Here is an 18,575-nt window from a genome sequence, read left to right on the forward strand (position 1 = left end):
TATTGAGCGCTTACTGTGTGCAGAGCACTGTACTAAGCGCTTGGGAAGGACAGTTCAGCAACAAAGAGAGACCCTCCCTGCCCGCAGCGGGCTCACAGTCTAGAAGGGGGGGGGAGACAGACAGCAAAACATGTACCAGGCATCATTCATTCATTTGATCGTATTTATTGAGCGCTTACTAAGCGCCTCATTAAGCTCTTACTATAGGCCAAGCACCGTACTAAGCGCTGGGGTCAATACAAGATAATCAGGTCCCACTAGGGACTCACATTCCTAGTAGGAGGGAGAAGAGGGATTGAATCCCCATTTCACAGGAGACTTAACTGAGGCTTAGAGAAGTTAAGTGACTTGTCCAAGGTCATACAGCAGGTACCTAGTGATGCAGGGATGGTTATTGTTATCATTACTACTAATAATAATGTTTGTGGTATTTGTTAAGCGCTTACTATGTGCCAAGTACTGTTCTAAGCCCTGGCTAGTCAGGTTGGACACAGTCCCTGTCCCAGATGGGGCTCACAGGCTTAATCCCCATTTTCCAGATGAGGGAACTGAGGCCCAGAGAAGTGAAGCGACTTGCCAAGGTCCCACAGCAGGTATGTGGCGCTTACTATGTGCAAAGCACTGTTCTAAGCGCTGGGGAGGTTGCACTTATTGTGTGTCAGGCGCTGTTTTAAGAGCTAAGGAAGATGCGAGCTAACCGGGTTGGACCCGGCCCCTGCCCCACGTGGGGCTCACCGTCTTCACCCCCGTTTTTACAGAGGAGGAAACCGAGGCCCAGAGAAGTGAAGCGACTTGCCCGAGGTCACCCAGCAGACAGGTGGCGGAGCCGGAATTAGAACCCAGGCCCCCGCAGGCCCAGGCTCTACCCAGGAGGCCACGCTCCTTCCCAAAGACGCACATGGGAGAGTAGGATGCAACGGAGCCCGTAGACACGTTCCCTGCACAGCGTCTAGCACATAGTAAGCGCTTAAATGCTTAGTGGGAAGCATTTGAGCACTGGGAAGCAGCGTGGTTCAGTGGAAAGAGCCTGGGCTTTGGAGTCAGAGGTCACGGGTTCAAATCCCGGCCCCGCCGCTTGTCAGCTGGGTGACTGGGCAAGTCACTTCTCTGGGCCTCAGTTACCTCATCTGTCAAACGGGGGTGAAGACCGCGAGCCCCACATGGGACAACCTGATCACCTGGTAACCTCCCCAGCACTTGGAACAGTCCTCTGCACATAGTAAGCGCTTAATAAATGCCATTATTATTATTATTATTATTATTAACGGAAAAAAAAAAGGGCCAGGGAAAGTAGAGGGAATTGAGGTCAGGCAGAATCGTCGTCCCGCATGTGGCTCGCGGTCTAAGTAGGAGGGAGAGGAGCTGAAGATGACCGAGTCAGGAAAACTGACTCCAAGGTGGGAAATTCCCACCACACCCCTCACCCAGCTGGTGATCCCGTTTTTTTTTAACGGAATCCGTTCAGCGCTTACAATGTGCCGGGCACCGTACTGAGCGCTGGGCTAGATACAGGCTAACGGGGTCGGACCCGGTCCCCGTCCCACGGGGGGCTCACGGTCTTCATCCCCCGCCCCCCCTTTAAGGATGAGGCCCAGAGAAGTGAAGCGACCCGCCCAGGGTCGCCCAGCAGACGGGTGGCGGAGCCGGGATGAGCCCGGGTCACGTCGCTTTTAATTCATTCCTCAGCCCCAGTATCCCGGTGGGAAGTCACCTTCCCCAGGCCCGTCCCCCACGGGACAGCACTCCCGACCTGACCCCCAGCGAGGGGTGCCCACGCCCCCCGGCCCCCTCCCGACCGTGCCAACTTGTACTTCCCAAGCGCTTAGTCCAGTGCTCTGCACACAGTAAGCGCTCAATAAATACGATCGATCGATTGATGGACGTGGCCCCGGCACCGGCCCCCCGCCGCCGACCTGCAAGATGTAATTCCCCGGCTTCACGTCGGTGATATCGATCCACTGGCAGTCGATGTCGTGGCGGTACAGGTCCCAGCAGCCCACGGTGATGCCCTGCTCCCCGAAGTTGGCGCACTCGTAGCGTTTGGAGACGTCTGGGTGGGCGAGGAGGAGGAGGAGAAGGAGGAAGTGGAGTCGCCCCGCACGGGCTGAAGGAGTCTTAGGCCGCCCCCGGAGTCCGCCCAAGCCCCATGGGTCGGGCCAGGGGCGGCGGCCCGTAGACCCGTCGATGGGTGGCATCCGTCGAGCGCGGAGGACCAGTAGGGTCGGTGGGCAAGGGCCCCGCGGGGGGCGGCCCAAGACCCCAGCTTGGCTCACCCTCCTGACACTCGGTGTCCTCCAGGCAGAAGCTGGCCTTGTGGCCCTCGGCCACCTTGCTGCCGTTGGGAGTCAGGATGTCGTAGTGAGTGAAGACGTCCATGCTGTGGTAGTGGCTGCGGGAGGAGCGAGAGAGAGGAGAGGGCAGACGGGGCCGCCGGGGTGGGGGGCAGTCGCCCGTTCTCGCCCGTCCCCCCACCATCGACCCCTTCCTTCCTCTCCCCCTCGTCCCCCTCTCCATCCCCCCATCTTAGCTCCCTCCCCTCCCCACGGCACCTGTATATATGGATATATGTTTGTACGTATTTTTTTACTCTATTTAATTTATTTGTACATATCTATTCTATTTATTTTATTTTGTATATACGTTTGTACAGATTTATTACTCTATTTATTTATTTATTTTACTTGTCCATATCTCTTCTATTTATTTTATCTTGTTAGTAGGTTTGGTTTCGTTCTCTGTCTCCCCCTTTTAGACTGTGAGCCCACAGTTGGGTAGGGACTGTCTCTATATGTTGCCAATTTGTGCTTCCCAAGCGCTTAGTCCAGTGCTCTGCACATAGTAAGCGCTCAATAAATACGATCGATGATGATGATGATGATGACCCCCGGCCCACGTCCTCCCCCTGGCCTGGAATGCCCTCCCTCCGCACAGCAGCTCTCTTTCATTCATTCATTCATTCATTCATTCATTCATTCAGTCGTATTTATTGAGCACTTACTGTGTGCAGAGCACGGGACTAAGCGCTTGGGAAGTACAGGTTGGCAACATCTAGAGACAGTCCCTACCCAACAGTGGGCTCACAGTCTAGAATCAATCAATCAATCAGTCAATCAATCGTATTTATTGAGCGCTTACTGTGTGCAGAGCACTGGACTAAACGCTTGGGAAGTCCAAATTGGCAACGTCTAGAGACAGTCCCTACCCAACAGCGGGCTCACAGTCTAAGAGGGGGAGACAAAACCAAACATACTAACAAAATAAAATAAATAGTAACAAATAGAAGACGTCAAAGCCCTACTGAGAGCTCACCTCCTCCAGGAGGCCTTCCCACACTGAGCCCCCTTCTTCCTCTCCTCCTCCCCATCCCCCCGGCCCTACCTCCTTCCCCTCCCCACAGCACCTGTATATGTGTTGGTACGGATTTATCACTCTATTTTACCGGTACACAATAATGACGTCTGTCTCCCCCTTCTAGACTGTGAGCCCACTGTTGGGTAGGGACCGTCTCTAGGTGTTGCCAACTTGGACTTCCCAAGCGCTTAGTACAGTGCTCTGCACACAGTAAGTGCTCAATAAATATGATTGATTGATTGATTGGTTGATTTGTTAAGCGCTTACTATGTGCCAAGCACTGTTCTAAGCACCGGGGGGGGGATACGAGGCAAACCAGGTTGTCCCACGTGGGGCTCACAGTCTTAATCCCCATTTGACAGATGAGGGAACTGGTACGTACTCACTATTCCCTATATGTTGCCAACTTGTACTTCCCAAGCGCTTAGTACGGTGCTCTGCACACAGTCAGCGCTCAATAGATACGATCGATTGATTCGATTTCTTTTGTTAATGATCAATCAGTCGTATTTATTGAGCGCTTGCCGTGTGCAGAGCAAGCGCTTGGGAAGGACAAGTCGGCAACATCTGGAGACGGTACCTACCCAACAGCGGGCTCACGGTCTTAAAGGGGGTGACGGAGAACAAAACCAAACATACTAACAAAATAAAATAAATAGGATAGATATGGACAAGTAAAATAAATAGAGTGTGCATCTAGCTTTAATTCTGTTTGTCCTGACGGCCTGACACCCGTCCACCCGTTTTGTTCCGTTGTCCGTCTCCCCCTCCTAGACCGTGAGCCCGTTGTCGTCGCCTGCGTCGCCTCCTTGTACATCCCGAGCGCCTAGCCCAGCGCTGCGCACGCAGTAAGCGCTCAATAAATGCGACTGAAGGAGCGAGCGGGGCCTCGCCCCCCGCCCCGCGTACGCACCCGTGGCACTCGTGCCAGACCCAGGAGTGGCGCCCGGCCTTGGGGCGGAAGTCGGCCCGCCCGAGGTTGTGGATCTGGGAGGAGAAGCGCAGCAGGCGGCGGTGCCCGTAGGGCCAGTTGGCACCGCGGGCCGAGCGCGAGAGGCAGTTCTCCTCGGCGGCGCAGTACAGCATGTGCAGCGGCCGGTCCTCGATGTAGGCCGTCTCCTGCACCAGGCCCGCGTGCAGCACCAGGTCCGACGCCGCTGGGGCCCGGGACGTCGGACACGGGGGCGTCACAGCCGGGCACCCCCCCGGGCACCCGCCCCCCAGCCCGCCCGGCCCCGCCGCTCACTCTCAGAGCAGATGACCCCGGCGGAGAAGCGGGGGCTGGTCCTCTTGCAGGAGACGCCCGCGTCGTGCCGCGGGCACCGCGCCAAGGTCAGCTCGTGCCCGGCGCAGCGCACCCCGCTGTACACCATCTCGGTCACGTTGCTGGCATCCCAGTACCAGGTCTCCTGCGGACGGAGGCCGAGGGGCGTCGGGGCGGGCCCGGCCGGGGGGTCGGCGCGCCCGCCCCCGCGGCGCCGCCCGGGCACCCACCTGCAGGCCGTGGTTGGCGAAGCCCAGGCCGAGCTGCCGGCAGGCCACCGCGGCCTCCAGCGTGCCCCAGCCGTCCCCGCAGATCAGCCCCCACCTCGGGGGGCCGGCCCCGGGCCCCCCGACCCGAACTTCCACCCGTCCCTCGAACCGGCTGCGGCCCCCGCTCAGGCGGATCTGCGGAGACACGGAGGAGGCGGCGGACGTCGCCGGGGCCCGGCCCGGCAGGCGGAGGGGCGCGGGTGACGGCGACGGGGGGCCGCGAAGCGCCCGCTGGGTGCCCAGCCCGCTCCTGAAGCGGAAAGAGCCCGGGCTCGAGGGTCAGAGGTCGTCGGTTCGAATCCCGGCAAGCCGCTTCGCTTCTCTGGGCCTCAGTTCCCTCATCTGGAAAATGGGGGTGAAGACCGGGAGCCCCCCCGTGGGACCACCTGATCGCCTTGTATCTGGAAAATGGGGATGAAGACCGGGAGTCCCCCGTGGGACAACCTGATCACCTTGTATCTGGAAAATGGGGATGAAAACTGTGAGCCCCCCGTGGGACAACCTGATCACCTTGTATCCCCCCCTCCTCAGCGCTTAGAACAGTGCTTTGCACATAGTAAGCGCTTAAAAGCACCGTTATTTTTATTATTCTAAGCACGGGGGCTGATCCCGACTCCGCCACTCATCTGCTGTGCGGCTTTGGGCCGCCCGCTCGGCTTCTCGGGCCTCAGCGACCTCCTCTGTGAAATGGGGATGGAGACTAGGAGACCTACATGGGACGGGGACCGTGGTCCGACCTCATTCGCTACCCGTTGTTGGGTAGGGACTATATGTGTTGCCAGCTTGTACTTCCCAAGCGCTTAGTACAGTGCTCTGCACACGGTAAGCGCTCAATAAATACGATTGAATGAATGAATTCGCTTCTATCTACCCCAGTGCTTCGAATAGTGCTTGGCACGTAGTGAGAGCGTGACAAGCAGCATTATTACTTATAGGCTTCAAGCGCTTAGTACAGTGCTCTGCACACAGTAAGCGCTCAATAAATACGATTGAGTGAATGAATTCGCTTCTATCTACCCCAGTGCTTCGAATAGTGCTTGGCACGTAGTGAGAGCCTGACAAGCAGCATTATTACTTATAGGCTTCAAGCGCTTAGTCCAGTGCTCTGCACACAGTAAGCGCTCAATAAATACGATTGAGTGAATGAATTCGCTTCTATCTACCCCAGTGCTTCGAATAGTGCTTGGCACGTAGTGAGAGCCTGACAAGCAGCATTATTACTTATAGGCTTCAAGCGCTTAGTCCAGTGCTCTGCACACAGTAAGCGCTCAATAAATGCGATTGATTGATTATAGACTGCTCTGCGCGTAGTAAGCGCTCAATAAATACAACCGAATGAATGAATAAGCATCGGGGGACACCCCCTCACCCCTTCAACTCTGACCCTAAGATTTAGGACTAGTAATAATAATAATGGTGGTATTTGTTGAGCTCTTACCATGTGCCAAGCACTGTTCTATTTCAATCGTATAGAACAGTGCTTTGCACATAGTAAGCGCTTAATAAATGCCGTCATTATTATTATTATTATTTATTGAGCGCTTACTGTGTGCAGAGCACTGTACTAAGCGCTTGGGAGGTACAACTTTGAGACACATCGAACACTGGGGGGGATACAACGTGATCAGGTTGTCCCACGTGGGGCTCCCAGTCTTCATCCCCATTTTACAGATGAGGGAACTGAGGCCCAGAGAAGTGAAGTGACTTGCCCCAAGTCACCCAGCCGACAAGCGGCGGAGCCGGGATTCGAACCCACGACCTCTGACTCCCAAGCCCGGGCTCTTTCCACTGAGCCGTGCTGCTTCTCTGCTTCACTTAGGAAGCGAGGTGGGGGCCTCGTCTTCTAGTGGATAAAACCCGGGCCCGGGATTCAGAGGGACCTGGGTTCTAATCCCGGCCCCGCCGCTTGCCTGTTGGGTGACCTTGGAAAGTCACTTCACTTCTCTGGGCCTCAGTTCGCGCCCCCGGCAAATAGGGATGAAGACTGTCAGTCCCACGGGGGGGACGGGGACTGCGTCCTGCCTGATTAGCTTGGCTCTCCCCCGGCGCTCAGTACAGTGCCTGGTAATCAATCAATCAATCAATCGTATTTATTGAGCGCTTACTGTGTGCAGAGCACTGGACTAAGCGCTTGGGAAGTACAAGTTGGCAACATATCATCAATCGTATTTATGGAGCGCTTCCTGTGTGCAGAGCACTGTACTAAGCGCTTGGGAAGTACAAGTTGGCAACATATCATCAATCGTATTTATTGAGTGCTTACTGTGTGCAGAGCACTGTACTAAGCGCTTGGGAAGTACAAATTGGTAACATATAGAGACGGTCCCTACCCAACAGTGGGCTCACAGTCTAAAAGACTGGTACATAGTAAGCGCTGGACAAAAACCATTTAAGAAAAAAAAGCAGGGTGGCATTTCCGACGGGGGTGGGCATGTGGGCCCGTCCCAATGTCCAGGGGTGGGGGGGTGTCTCTGCTTTTGGGGTAATATATGTTGCCAATTTGTACTTCCCAAGCGCTTAGTACAGTGCTCTGCCCACAGTAAGCGCTCAATAAATACGATTGATGATGATAATAATAATAATGATGGCATCTGTTAAGCGCTTACTACGCGCGGAGCACTGTTCTAAGCGCTGGAGGGGATACAAGGTGATCGAGTTGTCCCACGTGGGGCTCACAGTCTTCACCCCCATTTTGCAGATGGGGGAACTGAGGCCCAGAGAAGTGCCTCACTCTCCCGAGAGGCCCATCCGGCTGGACGCAGCTCCCTCAAAGGAAACGGGGGGCTGAGACCCCGTCCCCACCGGTCCCCAAAATCCGGGCCCGGTCGAAGATGACGAACCCCCAGTGGGTGTCCATTAAGCCAGGCCGGAGCCGGGCCGGAGCGGGGGGTGATGGGCGGGGGGCGTCCTGACCATAGTCTCGGCGCCGGTGTAGGGGACGTTGCAGCGGACCCCGGCGTCTTCGCTGTGGGAGCAGTCGTCGGCCGTGATGTTCCTGTAGGAGCAGCTCCACAGAGACGGCTCCCGGCCCCCGCAGCGCACGTCCGTCAGGTGGATGGGGCCCATGCCTGCGGCGGGGCGCGGGGGACGGTCAGGGGGCGTTCAGCACACCCCCCCACCCTCCTCGGCCTCAGACGCCACTGGACTGAAAGCTCGTCGTGGGCAGGACGTATCCGTGTATCATCCTGCCTCCTCCCGAGCGCTTAGCCCGGTGCTCCGCACGCGATAAATACGACGGATAAATATACGTTGCCAGTTTGTACTTCCCAAGCGCTTAGTCCAGTGCTCTGCACATAGTCAGCGCTCAATAAATACGATTGATGATGATGGAACGAATGCCACCCGATCAGACCGACTCTGTTCCGGCGGACCCTCGCAAGCGCTTCGTACAGCGCTCAGCACGTAGTAAGTACTTGATAAACACCATGGATTCATTGATTGACTGTAGGCCGGCCCTCTAGACTGGAAGCTCTTTGCGGGCGGGAACTTGTCTGTTGGACTCTCCCAAGCACTTAGTACGGTGCTCAGTACATAGTACGTGCTTGATAAACACCATGGATTTATTGACTGATGTAGACTGGCTTACTAGACTGGAAGCTCACAGTGAGAGGGAACAGGTTTATCAATTCTATTCTCTTGGGCTCTCCCAAGCGCTTAGTACAGTGCTCAGCACATAGTAATTGCTTGATAAACACCGTGGATTCCTTGATTGATGTAGACTGTCCCTCTAGACTGGAAGCCCACAGTGAGAGGGAACAGGTTTATCAATTCTATTCTCTTGGGCTCTCCCAAGCGCTTAGTACAGTGCTCATCACGTAGTAATTGCTTGATAAACACCGTGGATTCCTTGATTGATGTAGACTGTCCCTCTAGACTGGAAGCTCACAGTGAGAGGGAACAGGTTTATCAATTCTATTCTCTTGGGCTCTCCCAAGCGCTTAGTACAGTGCTCAGCACATAGTAATTGCTTGATAAACACCGTGGATTCATTGATTGATGTAGACTGTCCCTCTAGACTGGAAGCCCACAGTGAGAGGGAACAGGTTTACCAATTCTATTCTCTTGGGCTCTCCCAAGCGCTTAGTACAGTGCTCAGCACATAGTAATTGCTTGATAAACACCGTGGATTCATTGATTGATGTAGACTGTCCCTCTAGACTGGAAGCTCACAGTGAGAGGGAATGTGTTTACCAATTCTGTTCTCTTGGGCTCTCCCAAGCGCTTAGTACAGTGCTCAGCACATAGTAATTGCTTGATAAACACCGTGGATTCATGGATTGACTGTAGGCCGTCCCTGTAGACTGGAAGCTCTCTGTGGGAGGGACCGTCTGTCGGTTCTGTTCTATCAGACTCTCCCCAGCGCTCCGTACAACGCTCTGCACAGAGTAAGCCTTCGATAAGCACCCTTGATCAACTGATCGCCTCTAGACCGTAAGCTCGTTACGGTCAGGGAAGGCGCCCACTAATTCCGCTGTGTCCTCCCCTCCCGAGCACTTTGTCCAGCGCTCTGCACGTCATAACGGCGTTTGTTAAGCGCTTACTATGTGCCAAGGTCTGTTCTAAGAGCTGAATAATAATAATAATAATAATGGTATTTGTTAAGCGCTTACTATGGGCCAAGCTCTGTTCTAAGAGCTGGATAATAATCATAATGACGATGGTATTTGTGAAGCGCTCACTATGGGCCAAGCTCTGGTCCAAGAGCTGGATAATAATCATATTGATGATGGTATTTGTTAAGCGCTTACTATGTGCTAATCTTTGTTCTAGGATCTGGATAATAATCATAATGATGGTGGTATTTGTTAAGCGCTTACTGTGTGCCAAGCTCTGTTCTAAGAGCTGGATAATAATCATAATGATGATGGTATTTGTTAAGCGCTTACTATGGGCCAAGCACTGGTCTAAGAGCTGGATAATAATCATAATGATGATGGTATTTGTTAAAAGCGCTTACTATGTGCCAAGCACTGGTCTAAGAGCTGGATAATAATCATAATGATGATGGTATTTGTTAAAAGCGCTTACTATGTGCCAAGCACTGGTCTAAGAGCTGGATAATAAACATAATGATGATGGTATTTGTGAAGCACTTACCGTGGGCCAAGCTCTGGTCTAAGAGCTGGATAATAATTATAATGATGATGGTATTTGTTAAGCGCTTACTATGGGCCAAGCTCTAAGAGCTGGACAATAATCATAATGATGATGGTATTTGTTAAGCGCTTACTATGTGCAAAGCACTGGTCTAATAGCTGGATAATAATCGTAATGACGATGGTATTTGTGAAGAAGTGCTTACTATGGGCCAAGCTCTGGTCTAAGAGCTGGATAATAATCATAATGATGATTGTTTTTGTTAAGCCCTTACTATGCGCCAAGCTCTGGTCTAAGAGCTGGACAATAATCATAATGATGATGGTATTTGTTAAGCACTTACTATGGGCCAAGCTCTGGTCTAAGAGCTGGATAATAATCATAACGACGATGGTATTTGTGAAGCGCTTACAATGGGCCAACTCTGGTCTAAGAGCTGGATAATAATCATACCGACGATGGTATTTGTGAAGCGCTTACTATGGGCCAAGCTCTCGTCTAAGAGCTGGATAATAATCTTAATGATGATGGTATTTGTGAAGTGCTTACTATGTGCAAAGCACTGGTCTAAGAGCTGGATAATAATCATAACGATGATGGTATTTGTGAAGAAGCGCTTACTATGTGCCAAGCTCTGTTCTATGAGCTGGATAATAATCATAACGACGGTGGTATTTGTGAAGCGCTTACTGTGGGCCAAGCTCTGTTCTAAGAGCTGGATAATAATCATAATGATGATGGTATTTGTGAAGAAGCGCTTACTATGGGCCCAGCTCTGTTCTAAGAGCTGGATAATAATCATAACGACGATGGTATTTGTGAAGCGCTTACTATGGGCCAAGCTCTGGTCTAAGAGCTGGATAATAATCATAATGATGATTGTTTTTGTTAAGCCCTTACTATGCGCCAAGCTCTGGTCTAAGAGCTGGATAATAATCATAACGACGATGGTATTTGTTAAAAGCGCTTACTATGTGCCAAGCTCTGTTCTAAGAGCTGGATAATAATCATAATGACGATGGTATTTGTGAAGCGCTTACCGTGGGCCAAGCTCTGGTCTAAGAGCTGGATAATAATCATAATGACGATGGTATTTGTGAAGTGCTTACTATGGGCCAAGCACTGGTCTAAGAGCTGGATAATAATCATAACGACGATGGTATTTGTTAAGCGCTTACTATGTGCAAGCTCCATTCTAAGAGCAGGACAATAGTCATAATGATGATGGTATTTGTGAAGAAGCGCTTACTATGTGCCAAGCTCTGGTCTAAGAGCTGGATAATAATCATAATGACGGTGGTATTTGTGAAGCGCTTACTATGAGCAAAGCACTGGTCTAAGAGCTGGATAGTAATCATAACGATGATGGTATTTGTGAAGCGCTTACTATGGGCCAAGCTCTGGTCTAAGAGCTGGATAATAATCATAATGATGATTGTTTTTGTTAAGCCCTTACTATGTGCCAAGCTCTGGTCTAAGAGCTGGATAATAATCATAATGATGATGGTATTTGCTAAGCGCTTACTATGGGCCAAGCTCTGTTCTAAGAGCTGGATAATAATCATAACGATGGTATTTGTGAGCACTTACTATGGGCCAAGCTCTGTTCTAAGAGCTGGACAATAATCATAATGATGATGGTATTTGTTAAGCGCTTACTATGTGCAAAGCACTGTTCTAAGAGCTGGATAATAATCATAACGACGATGGTATTTGTGAAGCGCTTACTATGGGCCAAGCTTTGTTCTAGGAGCTGGATAATAATCATAACGACGATGGTATTTGTGAAGCACTTACTATGGGCCAAGCTCTGTTCTAAGAGCAGGACAATAATCATAATGATGATGGTATTTGTGAAGAAGTGCTTACTATGGGCCAAGCTCTGGTCTAAGAGCTGGATAATAATCATAATGATGATGGTATTTGTTAAGCACTTACTATGGGCCAAGCTCTGGTCTAAGAGCTGGATAATAATCATAACGACGATGGTATTTGTGAAGCGCTTACTATGGGCCAAGCTCTGTTCTAAGAGCAGGACAATAATCATAATGATGATGGTATTTGTGAAGAAGCGCTTACTATGTGCCAAGCTCTGGTCTAAGAGCTGGATAATAATCATAGCGACGATGGTATTTGTGAAGAAACGCTTACTATGGGCCAAGCTCCGGTCTAAGAGCTGGATAATCATCATAACGACGATGGTATTTGTGAAGCTCTTACTATGGGCCAAGCTCCGGTCTAAGAGCTGGATAATAATCATAACGACGATGGTATTTGTTAAGCGCTTACAATGGGCCAACTCTGTTCTAAGAGCTGGATGATAATCATAATGACGATGGTATCTGTGAAGCGCTTACTATGTGCAGCAGCCTAGTAAGCGCCCGCCGGGTTCCGCCGCAGCGGGCCCGGGTTCCCCGCCGCCCGCGGGCCCCCGGCTCACCTTGGCCCATGCGGGCCCCGCCGAGGGCCTCCCTGGCGCTGCCGAAGCCGAGCTCGCGGCAGAGCACGCTGGCGGCCTGCAGGTCCCACCGGTGGTCGCACACGGTGCCCCACTTGCCCGCCCGCAGGGCCTCCACTCTGCCCTCCCCGGGCCGGGCACCGCCCTTCAGGCGCAGCCGCCACTGCAGTGGGAAGAGAGGACGTTTCCGCCTGAGCGGCCTTCCCTCGCCGAGGAGGAGCGCCGGGCGGCGAGGCCTAGCGGGCCGGGCCCGGGTTCTAATCCCGGCGCCGCCACTCGCCGGCCGCGTGGCCTTGGGCCTCGGTCCCCCCCTCTGGCAAATGGGGATGGGGGCCGGTTCGGTCCAGCCCACCCAGCGCTTGGCGCGGCGCCTGGCAGCGGCGGGGCGCAGGGGCGGGAGCCCGGGCTTGGGGACCCAGAGGTCGTGGGTTCAAATCCCCGCTCCGCCACTTGTCAGCCGTGTGGCCTTAGGCAAGCCACCGAACTTCGCCGTGCCTCAGTTCCCTCATCTGCCAAGTGGGGATGAAGACCGTGAGCCCCACGTGGGGCCACCTGATCACCTGGTATCCCCCCCAGCGCTTAGAACAGTGCTTCGCACGTGGTAAGCGCTAAACAAATGCCATTATTATTATTATTATTATCATCAATATCATTACTGTTATTATTATTTAATTATTATATAATTATCAATTAACACAATCATTATATAATTATTAGCATTACACTACATTAATCAATCAATCAATCAATCGTATTTATTGAGCGCTTACTATGTGCAGAGCACTGTACTAAGCGCTTGGGAAGCACCTAATTAATTAATATAATAATTAATAATGTTAATAATTAATTAATATTATATCACATATCGATTTCAACGTAATTATCAATTATCATAATTAGTTAATCAATTAATATAATAATTAATATAATAATTAATAATGTTAATAATTAATTAATTAATATTATATCACATATCGATTTCAACGTAATTATCAATTATCATAATTAATTAATTAATATTATATCATATTGTTTATAGTACAATTATCAATTATTATAGCTAACACAATCATAATAATCAATATCATATAATGATCATAATATATTATTAATTAATATAATTAATATAATTATAATAATCGATAATCATGATTAATAGTATGTTATATATTAATTACAATATAGTTGTTAATTATTATAATTAATATAAGTATAATAAGCACTTCTCAAATGTCGCTGTTATTATCGTCTGCTGTGTGACCATGGGCAAATCATTCATTCATTCATTCAGTGGTATTTATTGAGCGCTTACTGCGTGCAGAGCACTGTACTGGGCGCCTGGGAAGTCCAAGTTGGCAACATAAAGGGACGGTCCCTACCCAACAGCGGGCTCGCAGTCTAGAAGGGGGAAGTCACTTCCCCGGGCCTCAGTTTCCCCCTCCGGAAAACGGGGACAGAGACCGCGAGCCCCACGTGGGACAGGGCCCGCGTCCGGTCTGATTCGGTGGTATCCGCCCAGCGCTTGGCACAGCGCCTGGCACGTTGTAACCGCTCAACAGACACCACACTTATCTCTAGACCGGTAGCTCCTGCTTATCGTCGTACCGTACTCTCCCAAGCGCCTCGTGCAGCGCTCCGCACACGGTAAGCGCTCAATGAACGCCATTGAATTCGCATTTCCCGCGGCGCCGTGAGGAGGTTGGGGGGTCTCCCCCGCGGCGGGGCACTCACCTCTCCCTGCGGCGGCGGCTGCTGCTTCTTCTTCTGGGAGTGGGCAGCGGCATAGAGGGGGCCCAGCACGCAGCCGACCACGGCCGGGGCCCCCCCCGGGCACTGACCGGTGCCGTTGGCCTCGGTGAACTCGAAGGGGCAGAGGGAGAGGTGCACCTCCGTGCCCAGGCATGCCACCCTGTGCAGCCCGAAGCTGTGCCGCTGCCGCTCTGCCAACAGCCTGGACCGAGAGAAAGGGGCGAAGAGGGTCATCTCCCCCTCATCCATCCATCCGGTGGTCTTTTTTGAGCACCTACCATGAGCACCTGAGCACCGTTCTAAGCGCTTGGAAGACACGCCAGCCATCCTTTCTCTCCGACTTGGACTTCCCAAGCGCTTAGTCCAGTGCTCCGCACGCAGTAAGCGCTCAGTAAATGCGCTCGATTGATCTCCACGCCGGATTCCCTCCCCAGCCCCCGGTCCATCCATCATCCATCAATCGTATTTATCGAGCGCTTACTGTGTGCGGAGCGCTGGACTGAGCGCTTGGGAAGTACAAGTTGGCAACATATAGAGACAGTATACAACGTATAGAGAAAGACAAGGAGTCAGAGACAGTCCCCGTCCCCCAGGACGAGCGTCCCCGGAGGGACGCCGTCCTCCCGGTACACGGATTTCTGGCTACGTTACCATCGTCATCATCGTCAATCGTGTTTATTGAGCGCTTACTATGTGCAGAGCACTGGACTAAGCGCTTGGGAAGTACAAGTTGGCAACATATAGAGACAGTATACAACATATAGAGAAAGACAGGGAGTCAGAGACCGTCCCCGTCCCCCAGGACGAGCGTCCCCGGAGGGACACCGTCCTCCCGGTACACGGATTTCTGGCTACGTTACCATCATCATCATCATCATCAATCGTATTTATTGAGCGCTTACTGTGTGCAGAGCGCTGGACTGAGCGCTTGGGAAGTACAAGTTGGCAACATATAGAGACAGTATACAACATATAGAGAAAGACAGGGAGTCAGAGACCGTCCCCGTCCCCCAGGACGAGCGTCCCCGGAGGGACGCCGTCCTCCCGGTACACGGATTTCTGGCTACGTTACCATCGTCATCATCGTCAATCGTGTTTATTGAGCGCTTACTATGTGCAGAGCACTGTACTAAGCGCTTGGGAAGTACAAATTGGCATCACATAGAGACAGTCCCTACCCAACAGTGGGCTCACAGGCTAAAAGGGGGAGACAGAGAACAAAACCTAACATACTAACAAAATAAAATAAATAGAATAGATATGGACAAGTAAAATAAAGAAATAAATAAATACGTTACGTGGGTAGAGTGCGCTAGGGCATTAGGGACCGTTTTTCAGCCAACACGCGCCTCTCTGGATAGAACATGAGGCCGAGGTGGAAGGAAATGTTGCCAACTTGTACTTCCCAAGCGCTCAGTACAGTGCTCTGCACACAGGAAGCGCTCAATAAATACGATTGATTGATTGATTGATTGAAAGGCTACACATGCCGAGGGTTGTCATCGCTCAAGACCTGAGCACGATAATGCTGCTTTTCCTTCCCCTGGGAGCTCAGTCAATAATCGACATCATACTTGTTGAGCGCTTACTATGTGCCGAGCTCGGTCCTTGGTTTTCCTTTCCCCGGGAGCTCAATCAATAATCGACATCACACTTGTTGAGCGCTTACTATGTGCCGAGCTCGGTCCTTGGTTTTCCTTCCCCTGGGAGCTCAATCAATAATCGACATCACACTTGTTGAGCGCTTACTATGTGCCGAGCTCGGTCCTTGATTTTCCTTCCCCTGGGAGCTCAGTCAATAATTGACATCACACTTGTTGAGCGCTTACTATGTGCCGAGCTCGGTCCTTGATTTTCCTTCCCCCGGGAGCTCAGTCAATAATCGACATCACACTTGTTGAGCGCTTACTATGTGCCGAGCTCGGTCCTAAGCCCTTGGGAGAGGACAGTCCAACAGTACACAGACACATTCCCTGCCCACAACAAGCTTAGTCTAGAGGGGTGATTGTGGCATGTGTTAAGCGCTTCCTCTTGGCCTGGCACTGTAGTAAGCGCTGGGGTAGATACCAGCTGGTCGGGTTGGACACAGTCCCTGTCCCACATGGGGCTCGCGGTCTTCACCCCTATTTATTATTTATGTTATTTACATTAACATCTGTCTTCCCCCTTAGCTCATTGTGGGCAGGGAACGTGTCGACCGGTTCTGCTATATCGTACTCTCCCAGCGATCAGTACAGTGCTCTGCTATCGAGTAAGCATTCCATAAATACGATTGATTGGACCGATTAAATTCTGCTGATAATAACAATAACGACGGTATCTGTTGAGCGCTTACTACGTGCCGAGCGCTGTTCTGAGCTCTGGGGTAGATGCAAGGCGATCAGGTTGTCCCACGGGGGGCTCACAGTCTTCATCCCCATTTGACAGATGAGGGAACTGAGGCCCAGAGAAGCTAAGCGGCTTGCCCGGGGTCACACAGCAGACAAGGGGCGGGGCCGGGATTAGCACCCACGTCCTCTAACTCCCAAGCCTGGGCCCTTTCCACTAAACCACACCGCTTGATCTATGCTTCGGTGAGAAGCAGCGTGGCTCAGCGGAAAGAGCCCGGGCTTCGGAGTCGGAGGTCGTGGGTTCAAACCCCAGCTCCGCCCCTTGTCAGCTGGGTGACTTTGGGCAAGTCACTTCACTTCTCTGTGCCTCAGTTCCCTCATCTGGAAAATGGGGATGAAGACTGTGAGCCCCCGTAGAACAACCCGATCGCCTTGGAACCTCCCCAGCGCTTAGAACAGTGCTTTGCACATAGGAAGCGCTTAATAAATGCCATTATTGTGATGATGATGCCGCCGGCTTTTGTATTCGTTCGGTTCATTCATTCATATTTACGGAGCGCTCACTGTGTGCAAAGCGCTTAAGAATACAGATATTCTTGTATACTTGTCTCGTCCCTGGCATGTGCGGAGATGTGTCTGCCTGTGGGCACCTACCCCCTCCGCCCCTGTCCGCGTCCTCGCCGTCGAGTGGGCACAGGGCTCTGGCCGCGGTAGATGGGCGGACTGCCTGTGCCATGGGGAGGGGGCACCCAGGCTCAGGCTCTCTAAGCGGCAGGAGGGGCATCAGGGGTGCCCCCCACACTGTGGTGGGGCGGGGAGATCTGGTCCCAGGACCCCAGAGTCCCTCCCGCCATTCCCGCCGTCCCTTCCCAGAGCCTGGAATCCTCTCTGGACCTGCAGACTCTGTCCCGGCCCATGTCCCAGGCCCTCCTCTGGCATCGCTGGGGGTCCGCCTGGGCTGCCCATAGACCCCCTCCCCGGCCCTGGAATGTCTTCAGAAGAGCCTGTCCAACCCCTCTCTCTCCTCAGCCTCTGAGGGCCAAGGGCAGGAGAGCTTGGGGTGGAAAGGCCTGCCCACCCCTTCTGTCTTTCTCCTCAGCCTCTGAGGGCCAAGGGAAGGAGAGCTTAACCTGTCCACTCTCTCTCCTCAGCCTCTGAGGGCCAAGGGAAGGAGAGCTTAACCTGTCCACTTTCTCTCCTCAGCCTCTGAGGGCCAAAGGAAGGAGAGCTTAACCTGTCCACTCTCTCTCCTCAGCCTCTGAGGACCAAGGGCAGGAGAGCTAGGGGCAGAAAGACCCATCCACCCCTTTTCTCTTTTTTCTCAGCCTCTGAAGGCTAAGGGCAGGAGAGCTTGGGTTGGAAAGGCCTGTCCACCCCCTCTCTCTCTCTCCTCAGCTTCTGAACGCCAAGGGCAGGAGAGCTAGGGGCAGAAAGACCCATCCACCCCTTCTCTCTTTCTCCTCAGCCTCTGAGGGCCAAAGGAAGGAGAGCTTAACCTGTCCACTCTCTCTCCTCAGCCTCCGAGGGCCAAGGGCAGGAGAGCCGGGGCAGAAAGACCCGTCCACCCCTTCTCTCTTTCTCCTCAGCCTCTGAGGGCCAAAGGAAGGAGAGCTTAACCTGTCCACTCTCTCTCCTCAGCCTCTGAGGGCCAAAGGAAGGAGAGCTTAACCTGTCCACTCTCTCTCCTCAGCCTCTGAGGACCAAGGGCAGCAGAGCTAGGGGAAGAAGGACCCGTCCACCCTTTCTCTCTCTCTCCTCAGCCTCTGAGGGCCAAGGGCAGGAGAGCTAGGGGCGGAAAGACCCGTCCACCCCTTCTCTCTTTTTCCTCAGTCTCTGAAGGCCAAGGGCAGAAGAGCTTGGGGTGGAAAGGCCTGTCCACCCCCTCTCTCTCTCTCCTCAGCCTCTGAACGCCAAGGACAGGAGAGCTTGGGGCAGAAAGACCCGTCCACCCCTTCTCTCTTTCTCCTCAGCCTCTGAGGGCCAAAGGAAGGGGAGCGTAACCTATCCACCCTCCCTCCTCAGCCTCTGAACGCCAAGGGAAGGAGAGCTAGGGGCGG

The 18,575-nt window shown here is 52.5% G+C and overlaps 1 protein-coding gene across 1 annotated transcript in view; it reads right to left on the bottom strand.

Moving 5' to 3' along the window:
* The window catches only part of LOXL3 (lysyl oxidase like 3), a 45,265-nt gene that overhangs the window by 6,001 nt on the left and 20,689 nt on the right, over positions 1–18,575 (bottom strand). Inside the window, exons 5-12 of the mRNA XM_038744504.1 lie at positions 14,171–14,390; positions 12,422–12,602; positions 7,798–7,952; positions 4,846–5,019; positions 4,598–4,760; positions 4,265–4,508; positions 2,274–2,389; positions 1,914–2,050 (exon numbers count right to left, since the gene is read on the bottom strand). Coding sequence (XP_038600432.1) covers positions 1,914–2,050; positions 2,274–2,389; positions 4,265–4,508; positions 4,598–4,760; positions 4,846–5,019; positions 7,798–7,952; positions 12,422–12,602; positions 14,171–14,390 — 1,390 coding nt within the window. The remainder of the gene's footprint in view (positions 1–1,913; positions 2,051–2,273; positions 2,390–4,264; positions 4,509–4,597; positions 4,761–4,845; positions 5,020–7,797; positions 7,953–12,421; positions 12,603–14,170; positions 14,391–18,575) is intronic.

Source organism: Tachyglossus aculeatus, chromosome 4, assembly GCF_015852505.1.
Source record: "Tachyglossus aculeatus isolate mTacAcu1 chromosome 4, mTacAcu1.pri, whole genome shotgun sequence".
NCBI lineage: Eukaryota > Metazoa > Chordata > Mammalia > Monotremata > Tachyglossidae > Tachyglossus > Tachyglossus aculeatus.